Source organism: Taudactylus pleione, unplaced genomic scaffold, assembly GCF_031769625.1.
Source record: "Taudactylus pleione unplaced genomic scaffold, aTauple2 ptg000129l, whole genome shotgun sequence".
NCBI classification, from domain to species: Eukaryota; Metazoa; Chordata; class Amphibia; order Anura; family Myobatrachidae; genus Taudactylus; species Taudactylus pleione.
Window position 1 is genome coordinate 11,654,243 of NW_028284531.1, and position 21,912 is coordinate 11,676,154.

At 44.7% G+C, this 21,912-nt stretch overlaps 1 protein-coding gene across 1 annotated transcript in view; it reads left to right on the forward strand.

The window, feature by feature from the left end:
• The window catches only part of EFL1 (elongation factor like GTPase 1), a 363,676-nt gene that overhangs the window by 14,395 nt on the left and 327,369 nt on the right, over positions 1 to 21,912 (forward strand). The window contains exons 2-5 of the mRNA XM_088472852.1: positions 14,757 to 14,857; positions 15,724 to 15,791; positions 15,877 to 15,961; positions 19,980 to 20,113. Of these exons, the coding sequence (XP_088328978.1) occupies positions 14,767 to 14,857; positions 15,724 to 15,791; positions 15,877 to 15,961; positions 19,980 to 20,113 (378 nt within the window). The 5' untranslated portion in view covers positions 14,757 to 14,766. The remainder of the gene's footprint in view (positions 1 to 14,756; positions 14,858 to 15,723; positions 15,792 to 15,876; positions 15,962 to 19,979; positions 20,114 to 21,912) is intronic.

A 21,912-nucleotide genomic window follows, 5' to 3' on the forward strand; every position in this document is an offset into this window, starting at 1 on the left:
TAAATCGTCCACATATTGAATTAGAACAGATCCATTGGCAGGTTGAAAAGATTGTAAACAGTCGTGCAATGCCTGGGAGAAGATACTGGGGCTGTCTATGAAATCTTGGGGTAACCGTGTCCATGTATATTGTACACCTCTGTATGTAAATGCGAATAGATACTGACAGTCAGGGTGGAGAGGCACAGAGAAGAAAGCAGAACAGAGGTCAATGACAGTGAAATGGGTTGCATTTGGTGGGATCTGCATCAGGATGACAGCTGGGTTTGGCACTACAGGAAATTGGCTCTCTACCACCTTATTAACACCTCTAAGGTCTTGTACCAGCCTATAACCCCTCCCACCACTCTTCTTCACTGGAAAAATGGGACTGTTGGCTACACTAGCTGTACGAACTAAAATTCCCTGTTGCAATAATCGCTCAATTATTGGAAAAAACCCTAACTCTACCTCCTGTTTTAGTGGGTACTGGGGAATTTTTGGAGCTTGCCTTCCGCTTTTTAAATTTACCATTACAGGGCTTACGTTTGCCATTAATCCAGTGTCCTGTCCATCCTTAGTCCAAAGAGAATCTGGAATTTGGGACAACATTTCATCTACCTGAGATGGATTTTCATTTAAACTTGTAGAGTGATACATTATCCTTTGGGGAGTGTCCAACATATCCCGCACCTCGTGTGCAACTCTCTCTGGGATGTCTAAAAATACACCATCAGGGGTGCAATATATAACACATCCCATTTTACATAACAGGTCTCTACCCAGCAGGTTAGTAGGAGCCGCAGCAGCCAGAAGGAAAGAATGCCTGGTATGCAGCGGCCCAATAGTAACCTATGTGGACTTTGTTAAAGGATAATGTTCCACTTTACCTGTTATACCCATTGTTGGTACTGTCTCGTTGGTCACCTGTAAATTAGCGGGAGATATTATCACTGACCTGGTCGCCCCTGTGTCTAAAAGAAAAGGATATTCAGTACCAGCTACATCAACCATCATGACCGGTTCTTCCCTAGTACTTCCCGTTAACCTGACCATCTGTAGACTACAGGTATGACCTGACCCCTAGCATTGGCTACCGTTCTCCAATAAAGCATTTACGGCCACAATTGGAACTGGTGCCTGCTGGACATTTGATGGTCTCTGTGCATATCCCTTATGGGGATATCCAGGTCTTCCCTGATTTGGGTTTCCTATTCTTTTTACTGCACAGTTTCTACTTAAATGTCCTGTTTGTTTACACTTAAAACATGTTCGTGGATCGGGTGAAGGCATGTGTGGTTGTGAGGTTTGAGCAGAGGGTAAAGGTGGTGGATATGGGTAAGGCTAGGGAGGGTAAGGGTATTGTGGGGGATATGAAGTTTGTGAGTAGTATGGGACCTGTGATTGTATTGGGTTAGTGGAATAGAGCTGTGATTGTTGTTGCGTGGGGTTAGTGAGGGCATATATCTGTTCAGATGTAAGTGTGTGTGCAGTTGCGAGTGTGTCTGTTGGCTGTGATGTTACTGTCATTCCCTCCAGAGCTTGGATACTGACAGCCATTAGTTTTTCGCTCTGGATCTCTCTCTTCTTTGAGATGTTTTTATCGTGTTCTATGGCAGATTCTATGAGGGTATCTATTGTGATTCCCCTCCAGCCAGGCTGTGAGGTCTGAACCCGAGTCTTTAAATTCTCTTTCAGACCGTCCACGAGTACCGTGACTATCATTCACCTGTGGTGAGTGCTATCTTTAATATCTTCTATCCCAGTGTACTGGGTGATAGCCTGCAGAGCCCGGTCACAATAATCTTCTGCAGATTCACTCTCCTTTTGCTTAATGGTGAAAATTTTGTTCCAGTTAACTACTACTGAAAAATATATACCCAATTGAGTTACAATGTGGGAAATGTTACCTTGGTTTACTTGGTCTGTTAAGGGAACGTCACCATCCAATACACAATCCGTTATTATTTTGTCACGTCGGTATTGCGTGGTAGACAGGCCCTTAACACCACACGCCAATCTTTGTTAGTTGGCTCGTGTGAACTACCCAAATTTCTCAAAAATCTTTGACATTTGGCTAGTTCCTTTTTGGGATCGGGGAAATCATTTATGATCAAATTTAGTTCTGCTCTTGTCCAAGGACAATGCATTACCACTTCCCTCGTGGGCACTACACCGTTCGCATCTGCGTTTCCATTCGGAACGGTTATTGTCCGAATGGGATGCAGACCGGCAGCGCTGCTACCTTTGACCTTGTTACCTGGCTGGGGGTTTAATCTGTTGTTGCTACGTATGGTATTAACAACTTCCTCTACGGGTGCAGAGGGTGTTAACACTTCCCTTACTGTTACCGATGGAGATGGCGGCACCACTCGTGATTATGGTGATGCAGCATCTATCATCTGCACAGCATGGGAAATGGCAGACATTACAATAGGCTCATCATCCACATCATAAACATTTTCTTTATGGTTGCTTAAGAGAGGGTACAAATTGCTTGTTACATTTTTATGGGTATTTTTGGTAACTGTACTTGCACCTCCATCCACATATGGTGGGGGAGGTGAGCGTAACTGCTGTGAATACTCTCCACAACGCTACTTTGCAGCACATGCGCGCCATTTTGCAGCTCGCCCGTATTACAATTTAGCGTCACGGATGCATTCTCTGGCAATCCACTCGCGACGCTAGTTTGCGTCGCTTGCGCATTTTTAAGCCACGCATCCCCTTCATGCTGCCACAATTTTAAACATTCATAATATTCAACTTTTTTCTCTCGGGAGCGCATCAGACTGATGTGATCGGGACATTATCTAGTACATTTTTATCAAAACTACCAATTCTGGGAAACGGTCTAACACTCTTCATCGTCATTTTAAACCATACATCACAATACCTTATCGCATAAGTACTGTACTTAGTATGTATAATACGACGGGCCGATCCAATCGGTGCTTCCATTAGCAGCACATCATTGTCTAACATCTCTACTGTTTGCGCTGCTCCCATTCTGGGACAAATCCTACGCTTTTCAATAAAGATTTAAACTGGTGAAAGACAATCAAGATACTTTCACTTACCTGTGGACGATTTAAATCAGCAGCGCCCACACACCTGGATAAGATTTGAAAAAGGCAACTTCCACACCCGGATAAGATTTAGTAAGGCAACTTCCACACCTATGGAAGTTTGTATGTCGGCTACTTCCACGCACTTCTCTACAACAAAGACAACATGTACACCTGCTACTGTGTATAGAACGGTGAGCTGCTTACCGAGCGACTAGCACTTAGCCCTTAAAGGTCATACGGTACCTTTAACTCTAGGGAACAAGTTACCCCTACCAACAAATACTCACTGTTACACACTTTCTCCTGTGCAGAAAAACACACGTTAACCCAGATATTGATAACAATTGAAAAATTTAAACCTCAACGGCTTTGTATAAACACGTGGTAGCACAACCGGAAGTACGTATACGCTATTGTGCGACCAGACGCATACACAATAATGCGACTACCACACAACCGTATGACAACTTTTTAGCTGCATACGCAAAAGTGCGTCTTTGCTGTGTGCAAAACTGCGACTCAGCCGCGTACTCAATACTGCGGCACCCCTTTAAACATTTGGTTCTATCAATAAAGGAAAACAAACTTTTTCCTCTCTTGTCCCTGGATTCTTGTCAGCTTCCTTGGCTCACACGGAAACGGATAACGATCTTTCAGCACAAAATGGTTGCAGGTAAACCCTGCATGTGGCCACTCCACCCTTTGCTGAAATATCGATAACCGTATGTACCGTGGGAGTAGGTAAGTGACTTCATTACGAGCCCCCAACTAACGATACTGGCTTAGAACCTCTATACACTCCTTCCTATACCTTCTAATATCCTGCCTATACCTTCTAATATCCTGCCTATACCTTCTAAGGATGACGCTAATTTGCGTACGCAATCATACAGTAAATAAAGACTTCAGACCTGGAATCTGTGGTTCCAAAGCACAAGTATTATTCAAGTTAAAGTACAGTCAATTACACGCTATTGATCCAGACACAATTCGGCGCAAAGGAATTATACAGACCCGAGTACAGTATACATACGCAGTGCTTCCGGACCAGATGTTAGGCATCAGCAAGAAACCCCTTTGTCAATCAGCATTCAGCAGGAAGACTAAGACCCAATGTTGGAGCGCACACATTTATACCCCCCAGGAATAGACAAAACAATAGAGAAGTTTGTTGCTGATGCCATTGTTCCCAAGGGGGATACATCTGTTACAGAGCGTTTAACAGGCTGATTCAAATAGACCCAACCCAGCCTCTAACAACTGGGGGTCTCTGGGTTCCCGCCACTTGCAACATCCTAACTGTTGCTCATATTATATACATTTTGTTGCTTGAAGTCTCTGCGGTCCATAAGTTGAGAATGCATGATGCGATCTCCCCACCGATGATACCGGAATACTGTGGAAAGAGTACGCATCAGTACAAAACCAAACACAGCTTACTTATCATGTATAAAACCTTATAATAAATAATCTTTATTTCACAGCATTTATACTAAGTGAACAAACTTAAATCTTATACCTTAAAGCTTATGGAACCTTGTATGTAGATATGTAATGTGTGAGTATGCGGGGTTTGATATAAGGACGCTAGTTAACTTGGGACAGATGCGTGCGCATTTAGCTAATAAACAGCGTTTTCATATAGGATCTTATGCATTCGCTAATATGCGACTAGTTAACAGCGCAATTGTGCGTATTAATGTGTATATGAGAAATGGTGAAAGATGCAATCGCATGGTGCTAATAGTAATATCGCCATATGTACTTAAATGTGAATTTATCTAAAATGGCGCTTGGGCGGCCATTCGCAAAACTGCGTCTTGTTATCTCATTTCCAAGATGGCGTCTTGCGGCCAGTCGCAAGATGGCATTGCTGCGATTCAATTTTAAACTGATCTGGTCTCAGCCAATAATCCAGCTTCGACAGTACCCAGCTTTAGAGAGCTTGATGACAGGAAGCAATAAAGTGAAATGATCACCAACTAATAACAATCAAGAGCTAAAGGGATAATCACTGGAAGTCATAGGTTGTCCAGAGTGATCACGTTTATAGAGGCTCGAAACAGCCACATATAATTTCTCAATCCACAATCCGGTACAAAACTTGAAAACTTTGATCTTAATGTTATGACTTATGTGAATGCTTCAGTCATTATTATTACTTTATTTTTTATAATGGTTCTGCGTACTACGTATAGCTTTACAGTTGTGAACATACACAATGGTAAAAGAATACTACAGTGAGACGAGTGCCCAGCTCACCTCCTTCGGAGCCACATCCCTGGGTGATGTGGGAGGACAATCACCAGGGAAGCATGGTGAGGCAGTGACAGTTATAGCCAGTAGGTGGCAGTGAGGAGCAGCATACTGATGGAGGGGAGGATGTTTCCATTCCCAGGAAGGTGGACAGCAATAAGTCATGGTTATTAACCCTGGCTAAGGAAAGGTAAAGAATCATGTAAATATTGGGGTTTTCCTGTTATCTGCCTGCAACTATTCTTGAGCAACATACTTTTACAACCTGTGTAAGAAATACATGAAAAACTAATTTTTACAGTATCGGAAAAGCAAATGCCAACAAATTAAGGGGGCAATTTCACTTTGGGGGCCAATACAGTAAGATCTTTTCAAAAATTTTTAGAAATGGGTCATCATCACTGTCATCATGGCATCCTCGTTCAGAACATCTCCGTCTCTCTCTCCCTGTTAATCCCAATGTCCTCTCATGACCTGTGGAGCATGTAAAATTGCAGGAAACGTATGGCCGTTTCCCGGTCTTTAACCGTTGTCGATAAATCAAGGAGATTAATTACAGACTTGTGTTATAGGAGCAAACGACTGGCTCTATGTTGAAACTGTCTCTGAGGTAAAAAGCTATCGCAGGACCCCTCAGCAGTGCAGGTTCACTCTGGCTATCAAGGAACCTTAAGCTGGGTACACACTAGACCATGAATGTACCCAGCGACAGCACAATATATCGGGTGGTCTGTACACACTGCACAATCTGGTGTACATTCCCCACCGCATCCAGAGGCCTATTGTCGGCATGCAGTAGATCAGAAGATGCGATGCATGGGAGCACTCCATAGTGCGTACACACTGGACAATGTGGATGATTTGTCGTTTCAATTTGCATCAAAATTACAAATCGTCCAATATATTGTCTAGTTTGTACCCAGCTTTAGGCTCTCTGCCCTGACCAACTGCCAGTCGCTTCCAGCTGCCACTGCCCTCACCACCTGCTACTGCTCATGTGACCTGCTCAGGAATAGTGGTGGGCAGATAACAGGAGAGATCTAAATATTGCAACTCACATACTGTGCTGGAGTGGAAGCCAAGAAAATGTACTGTAAATAAATCTCCATTGTTTGTGAATAAAAAATGGTCTGCTGACCATTTGGCCTGCACCATCACCCAGGGACGTCGAGAGTTCAGACGGGACCGGGTACTGGGGGATTGGGGGTGGCCAAATACATGACGAGTGGCAACGCTTCTCCCCAAAAATATGTAGTATAGCGCCACACACTTAGCACAGGGGGACAGCTACAGGGGAGGGGGTGACGATCAGTGTGATTTCTCACACCTGTAACACTTCTTCTCGCTGCCCACTTCCGCTGGCCGCACCTGTACAGTACCGCAGCGGCAAATTGGGCAGTGAGTGGAGACTGAATCGGTATGATATGCCGACTGCCGCATGGCTGGGAGTTCGAATCCCGGCAGCGGCAGCCCGACAAAACAGCAGAGCCCGGCAGCGGAAGCCCGACAGCTCTGGAAATCCTGACCGTGGTGAGGTAAGTATGAACTAATCTAACCTAACCCTCCTTAGGGGTGCCTAACCCTAACCTCCCCCCTGTGCCTAACCCTAATCCCCCCCCTCTAAGTGCCTTAACCCCCTTCCCCGCTGCCTGGCCCTAAGTCCCCCCCCGGGGGTGCCTAACCCTCCCGAGGGGGTGCCTGGCCCTAAGTCCCCCCCCCCCGGGTGCCCTAAACCTAACCCCCCCCCCGCGGCTGTCCACTCGCGGCGCCCGGCATACGCTCGATCGGGATGCCGGGCGCCTCTCTCCCGGCGTCGGGGAAATGAGCAGCGTCTAGATATAGACGCCGGTCATTTATCCCGCGGTGGGATAAAGCAGTCGGGAAGCCGGCTGCCGGGATTGTATACCGTGGACACTGCTGCAGTCTCTGCTCTCCTTGGCAGTCTCAACTCTCTCACTGCCCAATGTGCCACTGTGGCTGCACTGCTATATAGAAGTGGCCTGCGGTAGTGGCCAGAGCAGTGAGGGCTGCGCTGATGTGGGCCCCTCCAACCGGCACAGGCAGGTAGTCTTCACTGCTCTCGGTGAGAGCACAAATGAGAAGGTTCATCACCAACTTATCCACCCATTATTACCACAGACATTGACAGAAGGATTTAGCACTCGCATACATTACGAAATGTTTGTCATTGTTGCCTTCAGTATAAATACTGTAAGGAAGCTACAGAACTCAAACCAGTGGCACAGACTGCAGATTTACAGCTTTTGACAGCCTGTTTTATTGCCCTGAATGATGGCGCTACCTTTCAGAGAGAGTATGAATGTATGTATTTTTTTCTCTGTTGGTATTATTGGTTGTTTGGTGATGACCGTGTCATTTCCGATTGTTTTGTTTACAGATGTGTCCACATACATCAAGCCTCAATACTCCATGCAGTATGACATGCCTGGCGTGAGTGAGTTGCCAGGTCCTGTGCTAATCTGCTAGCGTACACCAGCAGACTGTGCTGATTAGTTTGATATGCAACACTTGTGTATCTATGTGCACCTGAGTCTTATATGAACCAAAACGGAACTTGGAATGAAAACAAATATGCGGCCGCTACATTCTAGCACTTAGTATACAGATTCAGCATAATTCGCAAACAGATATAGAAATGTCACATATCAAATTAATCAGCAGAGTGTGTGCGTGCGTCCTAGTCTCATCACATTGCGAATTAGACACATTTTCAGTGAAAAAAGACGCAAAACAGCGCCCAGCGCAAGCAGAGTCTCACGAGAGCTGGTGCGTCGAGAGGGGCTTTTTAGCGTTACTGCAGCAAAGATGCATACACATCTGTATATAGCTTGTATTTGCTGACCTCTTACGTGTTTGCGTTTTTTGCTAATGGTCCGCCACTTCCTGCTGCTCCATGTTTTAGATATGGTGTGTCACAGGTGAGGGGATTTCTTTGGCAATTCATGCTTGGCAGGGCTGCCATCAGAGATTGTGGGGCCCGGTACTGAGAAAATAGGCAGGGCCCCCTCCCCGGGGTAAGGGACAGAGGGGGGCGGAATTGTGGATGTGGGTGGAGCTACTTCAGCGGTGAGGGACAGGGAGGGCTGGAGCTATTGGGAGCACAGGGATTAGACATGGTGGGGGGGCGGTGGCACAGGGGGCATGGAAGGCTGGACAAGGGGGGTACTGGGCTGGGAAGGGTGGCACAGGGCAGGGAAGGCTGTGGGGGCAAAGGCAGGGAAGGCAGGCTGGCTGGAAGGGGGGCGCAGGGAAGGCTGGTATATTATTGTTAATATTATATCATCAATTCATTTTTTTTTGTCATATTCGAGATTTAGACTATTGCGAAAAAAAATACCTTTAAGCACCTTATAAATTTTGGTAGACACAGGCAGCCTGGGCGAAAGAGCATCGGCTGCATTTCCGGAGATAGAGGGGACCCAGGTAGCAGAGCTGCAGAGGTGTGGAATGCAGTGATATGCGGTACCACACGTCATCACTGGTGGAATGCACCCGGCAGCCAGAGAAGAAATGAAGAGTGTCGGTGGCATTTAAAACATAGAGCTGGCCACGAGCCAATCACAGCTCGCGGAACGGCAGCCAGCCAATCAGCAGCGGCCGCTGCTGATTGGCTGCTGTTCCACAAGCTATGATTGGCTCGCAGAACTGCAGCCAATCAGCAGCGGCTGCTGCTGATTGGCTGGCTGCTGTTCCACAAGCTGTGATTGGCTCGCGGAACTGCAGCCAATAAGCAGCGTTCGCCGCCGGCAGACTGCTTTTTTCTCTAGCTTCCAATGCATTCCACCACACCTCTGCTACCAGGGCCCCCTCTCTCTCCGGGCCCGAGACTCGAGTCCCCGCAGTCCCCCCCTGATGGCGGCCCTGATGCTTGGCCCCAGTTTTCTTGTATAATCTGGATGTTTATATTGTTAGTAGCCCTTGGTGAAGCTGCATTATTATTGCGAGTGAAAAGCACAGTTTTCTACGAACGTGATGCAGAAGCTGTAGACTATGTACTATGGTGATAAAATTCTCTTTTGAAGATTTATAATGCTGTGCAAATAAAAATAATTTGTCTGTTTATATCTACTTATCTTCCTCTCCAAACGCTCCACATCTGCCTCCCCTCTCCTACAAGCCCTCCTCTAGCTCCCCTTCCCTTTCAGAACCCAATAAGGTTCTCACGCTCGCTTACAAAACCCTCACCCAATCTTCTCCTATATACATCTCTGATCTCATCTCCCTTCACTCTCCTCTCCTCTCTCTTCATTCAACTAATGCACGCTTTTCATGCCAGCTGATTACTTCCTCCCACTCCCGCCTCCAAGATTTTGTCCACACTGCTCCCCACCTCTGGAACTCTCTCCCACTCCCCATCAGATTCTCCACCTCTTTGCAATCCTTCAAACGGGCTCTCAAGACCCACTACTTCATCAAAGCATTCAAGCTATCATTCTAACTTCCTGCTACATGCTCCTTCCTCCCCAACCACCCCATCTGTATCACCTCTGTTTGTCTCCCCCTCCCTTTTAGAATGTAAGCTCTTACGAGCAGGGCCCTCTACCTTCTTGTGCCTCTCCCTGCCTTCGTTTCATCTACTTTTTACTCACCACTAGGGCACCTAACACTTGGTTGCTTATGCTCTGTTGCTTATCTGGATGTTATGGTCGCTAATGTAGCAATATATATTATCCATGTCCTGGTCCTGTATTGTATTGTTCTGTAAGTCGTTTGTCAACAACTTGTTTATGTACTTTGTAAGGCGCTGCGGAACACTTGTGGCGCCATATAAATAAATGATAATAATCATGATAATAATATGTTTACTTGGAATGTTAGTTAAACAATAACAGACTGCAATATGTATCTAGCTGTATACTACATAACTTTACCAAGCTAATAAATCCATATAATTAAAACAATGCTTTGGGCCCTATTTACTACAATCCGCATTTGAAATGCAGATTGTAGTGTGATATTTTTGCCTAAATCCGCATTGCGAATTTAGGCAATATCACAGGGATGTATCAAAAATCCCTTGGAGGGACAGAGCTCGCGATAAAGCTCTGCCCCTGCGAATTCCATTCGCAGCCTTATCACTGTATTTTTTGCAAAACATACAGGGGCAGATGTATGAAGCTCTGGGAAGTGATAAAGTGGAGAGTGATGAACGACCAGCCACTCAGCTCCCAACTGTCATTTTACAGGCTGTTTGAAAAATGACAGTTGGGAGCTGATTGGTTGGTAGTTTATCACTCTCCACTTTATCACTTCCCAGAGCTTCATACATCTGCCCCACAGTGAGAAGGTGCTTGCGCATGTGCTGACTGGCTCACCATACAACCCCCCCTGTGACCGCGCCCCCCCGAGATTGCCATAGCCCCCCTGCACTTTCACTTCCCACCGGTCATTGGTGCTCGGTGATGTACTCCTAGGCCCCAGTCACTGGTCCCTTGGCTCCTGTACTGTGACCCCGGTCAGCTGTTCTATGCACCAGTTGACCAGGGTCACAGTGCAGCAGCTGGGAGACCAGCTGACTGGAGCCCGGAGGACATCACCAGTCACCGAGCACCCTGGATGCAGATGTTTTTTTTTTTTTTTTTGCAGGGATCAGCTTGTTGTTTGTTTTGACCACACAGTTGATCACTGGGGCTGGCTTTCGGCTCTGCTCTGCCTGTTAGAGCAGTGCAGGAGTCGGGGAACCTGGGAAAACCTTGGATAACGCCATCTCCAGGTGGCGTTATTATCACAGGACTTCGCCTGGTATTTTTTCACAATATATTTTTAGTAACTTTGGCCAGATCACATTTCCCATTACAATTATGGGGAATGTGACCTGCTTACTAAAAATATGCTTGGAGTAGAATTTTACGAATTCTACTCTAATTTCCCTTTAGTAAATTTATGTCAAACTAAAAAATGTGAAAAGGTCGTGAAAACACACTTCTTCGCTTTATTTTAGTAAAAATAATGTTAATAAATAGGCCCCTTAGTCTTTATATTATAGGATGATTTTGAAAACTAGTTGTCTTTTATACTAAAAGACCTGACCATGCACATGTGGGGAATGACATCCTAACTTGAGGGAGCTGTCCAATAAGATTGACCTGAAAATACCATATACTACTACAGCAGTTGCTGTATATTCTGTTTATCCAAAGATGTTTCTGTGTCAGCAGCAAGGCACACAATTACAGATATTGGAAAGCTTAGCAATTTAGGACTCGTCAAAAATGCATGAAAAATGTGAATGTATGTCCAACCTGTGGCATTGCACGTCATTTTGGACATGTGCTCGGTGCGGACAGGCAGGCATGTGCTTAATCTGACACTCATGTCTGATTAATGGGTGATTGGAGCAATTACGTTTGCATCAGTTGCTATGTAGGCCGTTAGGTGGCCATACGGTTTCACAAAGTATGTCTGAAAACTGCCTCCTGGATGTTCTCCATCTTACCACTGACTCTGTAGATTGGTGCTAATGAAAGGAGTAATTAAAAAAGCAAAACGCTGTTGCTAAGTAACAGCTACATTACAGTTACTGACAGTTGATCTGACCTCTGACCCCTCCTGCCAGTGTTAGTGATGTCATCACCTGAGCTTACTCCCACACGTACTGAGCATGTGCGCCTCATGACACACCACTCTGCCTTATTATATAGACCAGAGGATTCGGAGATTCCGCCATTACAGTCCAGGTTTGAAGGATATCCATGATCAAATCAAATTGGCTGAGGTACTAATTATTATGTCACCTGTGCTCAAGCATGGGTATTTTTGAAACCTGGACTGTCATGGCAGAGTTTGAGAACCTCTGATGTAGACTATTAAAATGGACCCGGCATGACTAGGGGACAGGGAAGATAAAGTGTCTCTCTATGCCGATGACCACCTACTTTTGTTGTCAGATTGATTTACATCTATGCCTATTGTCCTCCAAATTTGCTACTTTTTCTGGCCTCGCTACGAACTGGGAGAAGTCCCATATCCTTCCTCTCCGTGGGTCCTGACCTGATTCCCCATTGATAACCCTCCCCCTTCACTGGTTGGACAAATTTAAATACTTAGGGATTAGATTAGTAACTCCTCATCAGATTATGTTAAAACCACAGCTGGTATATTTAAAGGCCAAAACCTGCTCATGGAGCAAATTGCCTCTCGCTCTTACCAGGAGAGCAAATCTGGTTAAGAAGATAGTCCAACCTAAACTTTATTTTTTTCACCATTCACCTATTTATCTCCCTATAGGTACATACACATGTAACGATTTTGTAAACAACGATTATCTGTCAGATTTTCCCTTGAAGAGTGACCGATTTTTTTGAAGTGTAATGAACGATTTTTACAACGATGAACGAAAAATGTTCCTTCCCTTAATGAAAATCGTTCTGTTGGACAGTCTGAAATGAACTACAAACTACAAACGGGAGCGCGCTTGAACGATTTTCGTTCATCGGTATAACTCAGAAACTGTACGATTTTTTGAACGATAACGACGTCGTTATAGTTAAATCGTTCAAAAAAAATCGTTACGTGTGTACGCACCTTATGTCATTCCGTAAAGTGGAGAATCTGGTCTCTTCTCTGGTCTGGGTGGACCACCGGGCTCGTATTCATTACAGTACTCTTACTAGAGCCAAAACGGATGGAGCTTTAGCACTACCTCATTTTCGCTTTTATTATTATGCTGCACAATTATTGCATTTGAGGCTCTGGTTAGAGGACGCCTCGGTCTTCACACGCTATTCGTAACTCAGGCCATGCCAGGCCTTATACCTTTACAAGCCCTGCTTGCTGCCAAGAAATTCCGATTGGGTCCTCATTTGATCACTCAGGCTGTGGGCGTCTGTTCATAAACTCCTAAGGTTCAAGGATATTGGCCCTGACACTCCTTTATGGGTGCTAGGGCATTGTCAGAATTATCCTCTCTTCAGGCTAGAGTGTTCTGAGGTGGCAGAGGTATAGTCACGCTGGGGCATATCTTTGAGGGCAATGTGTTGAAATCATTCTCCCAGCTATGTACTGAGTATTTGCTCCCCGCTACGATATTATATGGTTATTTACAGCTCAGACACGCTCGAACGGCTCAATTTTCAGGGACGTCACCCAATATACAGGACTCCTCACTTAAATAATTTTTGTTATCTATTACTTCCAAAAGGACTCTCTCCTCTTTATATTCCTATAGAATGGCGGCTCATCACTCTTCTAATTTACCACGCCTTAAATTATGGTGGGAGGAAGATGTGGGGCCAATGTGTAATGATTATTGGTCTATGGCCTTGGGAAGTCCAGGAGAATCCACAACTTCTATTAGATTCCAACAGATCCAACTGTTTATTGTACACAGAACTGATCTCACACCTGAACGTCTTCGTAAGTTTGTGGGTCGTACTGATGCCAGGTGTCCAAAGTGTGTGAGTGTATTCTGAGCACACTTTTAGTATCTCCTTTGGACATGCCCACAGGTTCAGATTTCTGGGGACAGGTGATTAGAGTGCTTGTCTCTACCAGTGCTTCTCCATCTGTTCTCACACCGGCAGTTTGTACACTTTGTACTCTGGCCAAGGATGCTATTGACTGTTATACCAGACAATACATTCATAATTTGTGCTCTTTGGCCAAGGTTTGTATTGCATGTACGTGGATGGCTACTACAGGTCCCGAGTTCCAGGAATGGGTCTCTTTGGTCAGTGTCATGGTGGCCCATGAACGATATGTACAGTATATATTGCCCGCAAGGCTGAATCTAAATTTGATCATATTTGGCAGAGTCCAGGTTTGCTAAAGTGCTGGACGATAGGTCTGACATCCCCACATTTATCAGTTTGATTTATAGGTTAGGACATTATTTCTAGTAATTTGTTTATTTACCCCTAGTGGAGGTGCTAGGGTTATTCAATGCTATGTTTTGGTGCTTCTATTCTACCAGTTTTTTGTTTATTTTTATATGTATGTTTACACTGCAATTTTGTGTTATTGTCCCAATGATGTAATTTGATGTTACCACATCTCTGTATGATGTGCTGTTTTCTCTGCTCAATTGTATTACCCTGATGTTTTAATTTTGTTTTATTTTATTATAAGTAGTGTATTTTTGTTTTTATATTTGTTTCTGAAAATTAATAAATACTACTCCAATTTAAAAAAAATAAAATAAAATGGACCTTGGATATGCTGAGTCACTTCAGCCCACCCCCGTACCCTCCCCGTTATATTTACTGGTCATCCTGTCCTCTTCTGCAGGATTGCTGTCCTTTTGCCGACAGTGGGAGCTGTTGTGGATGTCGGGCCATAACAGCCATCTGGCATCATTGTATAGGTTTTTGACCTGTATGTCAGTTGTAATTTCACTTGTTGATGATCTGGTGGACTTAATGTGTGCAGTTTTATGTTCTTGTATTTATTGTTACATCAAAGTAAAGCAAGTTATTTTCATTTTTTTTTCAGATAAAACACAATGAGGCTCATAAGCTTGGAAAAAATAGTTGCTCTGCAAAAGAAGCCGGCTAACATTCGGAATATCTGTATATTGGCTCATGTTGATCATGGTAAGTGGGCTTTTGTATGTGATAGGCTATAGCCAATTCTATTCTTAAAGCACTTGAGCCGAGTTTTGCTGATAGCTCATCTTTCCTTACTATGCATGAAAGGCTAGTGCTCACATTGGGAGGTTATAAGGAGCCTATGCCTTTTACTGATATTGTGCTGTTCCTGCCCTAGCACTCAGGGCCTGATTCAGAGATGGTCGCAACGCCAATGTTTTTGCAAATGGATGTTTTTTTTTCTACTGCTCATGCGTATAGGTCACATTGCAAATATGTTGCGATGGTCCTGCCACGGTTGCAGTGAGGATTTATTGACAAGGCAGTGACAGGCAGGCACCGTTTGTAGGCGGCAACAGGGGATGGGGGGGTGTGTGTGCGTGTGTGTGGTGTTGACTCAAAGCAGGCCTGTCATGACCATTTTCTGGGCGTATCTTAGCCTGCAACTGCGATCCCATACAAAGGTTCTGATGTCTTCGTTCCAGAGGCCATTCCGAGTAACCATATCGCAGAAGTTTGATACTCAACCGATGTGCGAATGATGGTTGCGTCCATGTACGCAAGCGGCGAATCTGAGACGCCAGAGGTGAAAGTCTCATTACAAGTCCTGGCAGCTGTGATATTTGCATATTTCCGCACATCTGCTGTGACAGCATTTGCAACATTCTCTGAATCGGGCCCTCAGTGCGAATTCATTTGTTTGTATCTTTATATAAGTATATTAGTTTCTTCTAGTCACTTACTAATCATTGATAAAAGGTTTATTCAGTACTATGGTTTTTTTTCCTCAAAACTGCTGGTACTGTATTTTTAATTGTTCCCTTTAATTTTTTTTTATTTTATTTAAATTTAATCTATGTTGTGCTCTTTAGGGAAAACTACATTAGCAGACTGCCTCATATCAAGCAATGGGATCATCTCTAACAGACTAGCGGGGAAGGTATTGTTTTAATTTCTGAGTTATTGCTTGGGAGTATACGCTGGTCTTCACTGCCAGATTGTAACCTTTATGATTATCATTGCAGTTACGTTATTTGGATAGTCGTGAAGATGAGCAGATTCGAGGAATCACCATGAAATCCAGTGCAATATCACTTCAGTACAAATCTGGTATATTTCCAATCTATAGCATTTTATACTATTTATAAACCTTTCTTGTCTGTTTTACCTACAATAAAGGGTGATAATAATAAAGCATCACAAAACATAGGCAATTTCACCCAAGAAATGTTTGAGACTTCTCATCTGTTAAATTAGAATTCACCCTGTAATACAGTTGTGCTAGGGAATAGGAAAATATAACCAGAAACATGATTTAATCCCTACTTCAACCCCTCCCTTTATCCATCAATTCAGGAGACCACATTGGCCTTTGTTGCCTTATGAAACCCTGGTTACATGCTGTCTGGGAGGGGGGTGGTGTGAGATGCCTGCATTGTAATGTCGACATTGACCATATCGACATTCATTATGTAGACACGAATGAGATGTCAACATGTTAGAATGTCGACATATTGTTTCTGACGACAGCATTGGCTCTTATTGCGGCTTCCTTGCAGTCATACGAGAGTCGCTTCCTGGCTGGACCTCCGATGCTGCAGCGTTACAATGAGTATTTCTCCCCTATACCTAACCCTAATCCCTATTCTTAACCCTAGCCATCCCTTTAGTCCCTAACCCCATCCCCCCGCCCCGCCGCAGCCTAACCCTACTGTCGACAGTCTGACAATGTCAACATTTCACATGTCGATAAATATTGGGACATTGACAGAATTTTCATATTTTGACCTCTATTCACCACCACAATGGCTTTGAAATGAAACAAACAAGTTGTGCTTTAACTGCAGACTTTCAGATTTCATTTGAGGGTAATTACATCCAAATCAGGTGAACGGTGTAGGAATTACAACGGTTTCTATATGTGCCTCCCACTTTTTAAGGGGCCAAAAGTAATGGGACTATCAACTCAAACGCTATTTCATGGACAGGTGTGGGCTATTACCTCGTTATTTCATTAACAATTAAGCAGGTAAAAGGTCTGGAGTTGATTCTAGGTGTGACATTTGCATTTGGAATCAGTTGCTGTCGACTCTCAATATGAGATCCAAAGAGCTGTCACTATCAGTGAAGCAAGCCATCATTAGGCTGAAAAATCAAAACAAACCCATCAGAGAGATAGCAAAAACATTAGGTGTGGCCAAATCAACTGTTTGGAACATTCTTAAAAAGAAAGAACGCACCGGAGAGCTCTGCAACACCAAAAGACCCGGAAGACCACGGCAAAAAACTGTGCTGGATGACAGAAGAATTATTTCCCTAGTGAAAAAACCCCTTCACAACAGTTGGCCAAATCAAGAACACTCTCCAAGAGGTAGGTGTATATGTGTCCAAGTCAACAATCAAGAGAAGACTTCACAAGAGTGAATATAGAGGGTTCACCACAAGATGTAAACCATTGGTGAGCCACAAAAGCAGGAAGACCAGATTAGAGTTTGCCAAACAACATCTAAAAAAGCCATTACAGTTCTGGAACAACATCCTATGGACAGATGAGACAAAGATCAACTTGTACCAGAGTGATGGGAAGAGAAGAGTATGGAGAAGGAAAGGAACTGCTCATGATCCAAAACATACCACCTCATCAGTGAAGCATGGTGGTGGTAGTGTCATGGCATGGGCATGTATGGCTGCCAATGGAACTGGTTCCCTTGTATTTATTGATGATGTGACTGCTGACAAAAGCAGCAGAATGAATTCTGAAGTGTTTCGGGCAATATTATATGCTCATATTCAGTCATATGCTTCAGAACTCATTGGACGGCGCTTCACAGTGCAGATGGACATTGAGCCGAAGCATACTGCAAAAGCAACCAAAGAGTTTTTTAAGGCTAAAAAGTGGAATGTTATGCAACGGCCAAGTCAATCCCCTTACCTGAATCCGATTGAGCATGCATTTCACTTGATGAAGACAAAACTAAAGGGATAAGGCCCAAGAACAAGCAGGAACTGAAGACATTTGCAGTAGAGGCCTGGCAGAGCATCACCAGGGATGAAACCCAGCGTCTGGTGATGTCTATGCGTTCCAGACTTCAGGCTGTAATTGCCTGCAAAGGATTTACAACAAAGTATTAAAAAGTGAAAGTTAGATTTAGGATTGTTTAGTTTGTCCCATTACTTTTGGCCCCTTAAAAAGTGGGAGGCACATATAGAGACCATTGTAATTCCTACACCGTTCACCTGATTTGGATGTAATTACCCTCAAATTAAATCTGAAAGTCTGCAGTTAAAGTACATCTTGTTTGTTTCATTTCAAAGCCATTGTGGTGGTGAATAGAGGCCAAAATATGAAAATTCTGTCAATGTCCCAATATTTATGCACCTGACTGTATATATCTAGAATTGTCGCATATACATGTAAACTGTGGAAGAAAAGCCCCATTCGCTTTCCACAGGGGTGGGTAGTGCGCCCCCCCAAAATAAATGACCTTGTCCCCACCGGTCCAGGAGACCGGTAGGGACTCCCTGTTGTCACCGGTGCCAATCCTGCCCTGCACTTCAGAAAACAGGCTTTTCTATATAATTTTGGGAGGGCACTTGCGTCCATAATTACACTTGTAAATGTGGTGTCACATATTTGAGAGGGGTCCCCTCTTTCAAATTATGTGATCCACTTAGGGCACACGTGGTCACTAGACAATAGCTTCTATCTCCCCCATGTTATGTTGGAATGTGGAAAAATGACCTCAGCACAAGGATGAGAAAACCTTAATCAGCAAATTGTTCTCCAGAGTAAGCAAATCTACTTTCTCTTTTTTCCTATGGGATACAATGGAGGAAATATTAATATAGCTTGTGGTGCGAGTAGGCTGGGCACTTTCATAATAACCGCTTTAACTTGCACTACTACCTCTCTATACTGTACCCTGATTGGCTGGTAAACGTTTCAGTTTTTATTACTTGATGGAGCTGAGGACCTGAATCAGACCCGGACGCTAAAAAGTGTTAGCTCATAGCTGGCTGATGTTCGCATTGTGCGCATGCATCGCAGTGCGCGTACGCGAACCACTGCGAACGCTCTGGAAGCATTCGCTCGCTGCGCATAGCCTGCTCAGCAGAGTGAGTGACAGGAGAAGCCGTTTATGGGTGGTGACAGGGCCGGCCACTAGAAACGGGGGAGGGGAGATGCGAACAAGGGCGGGCCTGAGTGTCGCAACGCTGTTTTGGAGGTGTGCACGTCACCTGGCTGTTTTTTGCATAAGTGATCGCAGTGCTTGAGGGTATAGTCTACCTCAAGCGCTGCGTTCGCTTTCGATGCTACCTGATGTTCCAATGCTTGCATACACTTCCTGGAGAACACGTTCGCTAGTGGGCGTCTTAAGACAGGCTGCTGTGCGTCTGCATATACAAAGTGATCGCACGCCAAGACAAAGTGGCCGTGCTTTTGCCTTGCTGTGCGATAGCTTGCTGTGCCGTCACTTTGCAGAGTTTGCATACGCTGGGTTCGAAAGAACGCATGTAGCGAGCGGGTCTGAATGAGCTCCTGAGTGCTCTATTTTGGAGCAGCCTGTACTTTTCGGTTTACTTATTTGGTTTGCAGTACATTGGCAGCCTGTATCTCGGAGTAGGAGCTTTCAGAGGGACCCGGCATTAGTCCTTTTTCATCTCCGCTTTCCTTTATATCTGCCATCTTAATGTTGAGTTTGACATGTTTCTGTAATCTTTCTGTAGCAAGTTACTATTGCACTCTGTTAATTGTCTATCTCCAAACACAGACACCTTACTTTGTTGGCCATCTACAAGGTTTTAATAAAGAGACTAAAAAGAGCAGTGCCTGATACTATTCCCTATAACTAATGTGATTATGTTCCCTTTATAACCTATGCTTCAACCAGTTCACTGCCCATCTACATGCTTCTTACTAGACTGTAATTTGTACTGATCTGCCACCTTCCAGGCACTGACATGTCCCCCACCAAGACTTGAACTACAAGTACTGGTTTTTGTTTGCTTGTTTTATTTAATCCTCAATATTTGGTCTCTCGATATTTAATTTTTTTTTTTTTGCTTAGTTATTGATAAACCATTGATTTGAATACCCATAATCCTAATCGTCGTTATCATTTTTTAGGTGAAGAAGAATATCTCATCAACCTCATAGACTCCCCGGGACATGTTGATTTCTCATCCGAGGTCTCCACGGCAGTCCGTCTCTGTGATGGCTGTATTATTGTAGTTGATGCTGTAGAAGGTGTCTGTCCACAGGTAATGCAACAATCTGTTTCTTATCAATACAGGTGTAGACCTGTAACATAGACAAAACAACATGCATGGCATCAATTAATAGCTAATGCATGTATTGTATTTGTGTAATCTATTATGTTGCTCACTAAAGGCTGAAGTGATTGGTACAATCTGTGAGCTGGGGTATAAATGAATATATCTTCATCAGTGACTGCTCCAGAGGTGGGGCTGCAATAGGGGAACCACACCAGCTGCCAGTGAGTCCCAGTTGGTGTAGCTCCACTATTTGAATCTTGGACTGGAGCCTCTGTCTGTCTATCTGTCTGTTTTAGGTGTATAGACTGTCAAAAGCTTTAAGAAATTTGCTTCAAATGTTACATTTTCTTAAAAGATATAAAATTTTAATGACACTAAATATCTGTAAGCGATGTGTAATATTAATATGGGTAATTATGGAACACCCTTCTGGGTGTTTTCTTATAGTGTTGCACAGTGTGTAGTAATTCTTGGTTTTTAACAAAACCTGTTTTTATTGCCTCTGTAAGTGGAAAATACAGTGATGGGCACCAGTAGAGGGGAGACCCGTCTTGGACTGACTTGTGTGCACACAGATACTGCAGTCAGATGAGCAGCCCCAGAAGAGAACGCCCGCCATGACTTTAGTATCGTCTAGCGATGGCATTTATTTTTACCTGAAAACTATGGTGGGGGACTCAAAAAAGCAAAGACTAGGTCCCACAGACATGCTCCTCCCAATCATACTGAGCTGTCCTCTATCAATCACTGCTTCTTGGGGCTGCCAATTAGATGATCGTAATGCAGGCTGACCAATCAGGGGAGGAGGATAGTGCTCTCCCATCCTCTCAATCTTCTGTTCCATGGAATTCAGTTGGCTCCTGCAACTTTCAGCCTGCATTGCAGCACCTATGATATGTGATTGAGTACATTGCAGCCGGACAGTGGCGTAACTACTGCCCCCGCAGCCCCCGCGGTGGCTTGGAGGCGTCGGGTAGCTTGGGGGTGACGGGGGCAGTGGTTACACCACTGCAACTGTGAGCGCTGGCCTCTGAAATGATCGGAGGCTAAGGAAGCCTCCGATCACTTCAGAGGCCAGCGTTCCCAGTAATGCAGTGCGCGGGTCATGACGTCACCTGCGACCTGGGGAACCTGCGCGGCCGCGTCTGCTGGGTCTATTTAGATCCAGTCAGCGCGACAGCGGGAGAGACAACGCGGATGACAGCGCGCAAAGTCAGGTAAGTGAGGGGGGGGGGGAGGGGAGGGAGAGAGGTTTGGGGAGGCCACAACTACAGGAGAGGCCACAACTACAGTGGGCACTTCTAGAAGGGGCACAACTACAGGGGGCACTACTTTAATGGGCACAACTACAGGGGGCCCTGCGTAACTGGCACTATTACAGGGGGCCCTGCGTAACTGGCACTATTACAGGGGGCCCTGCGTAACTGGCACTATTACAGGGGGCCCTGCGTAATTGGCACTATTACAGGGGGCATTGCATAATGGGCACTATTACAGGGGGCATTGCATAAGGGGCACTTGCTACAGGGGGAATTGCATATGGGGCACAACTACAGGTGGCACTACTTTAATGGGCACAACTACAGGGGGCCCTGCATAATGGGCACTATTACAGGGGGCATTGCATTAGGGGCACTATTACAGGGGGGCATTGCATAAGGGGCACTAGTATAGGGGGCACTAACTTGATACACGCAGTTTACAGGTTATAAACTATGTTCCCAATAATCTGGTTCTACACGGACATAAAATCTGTGCAACCTGTCTTGAGCTGAGGTGGCAGA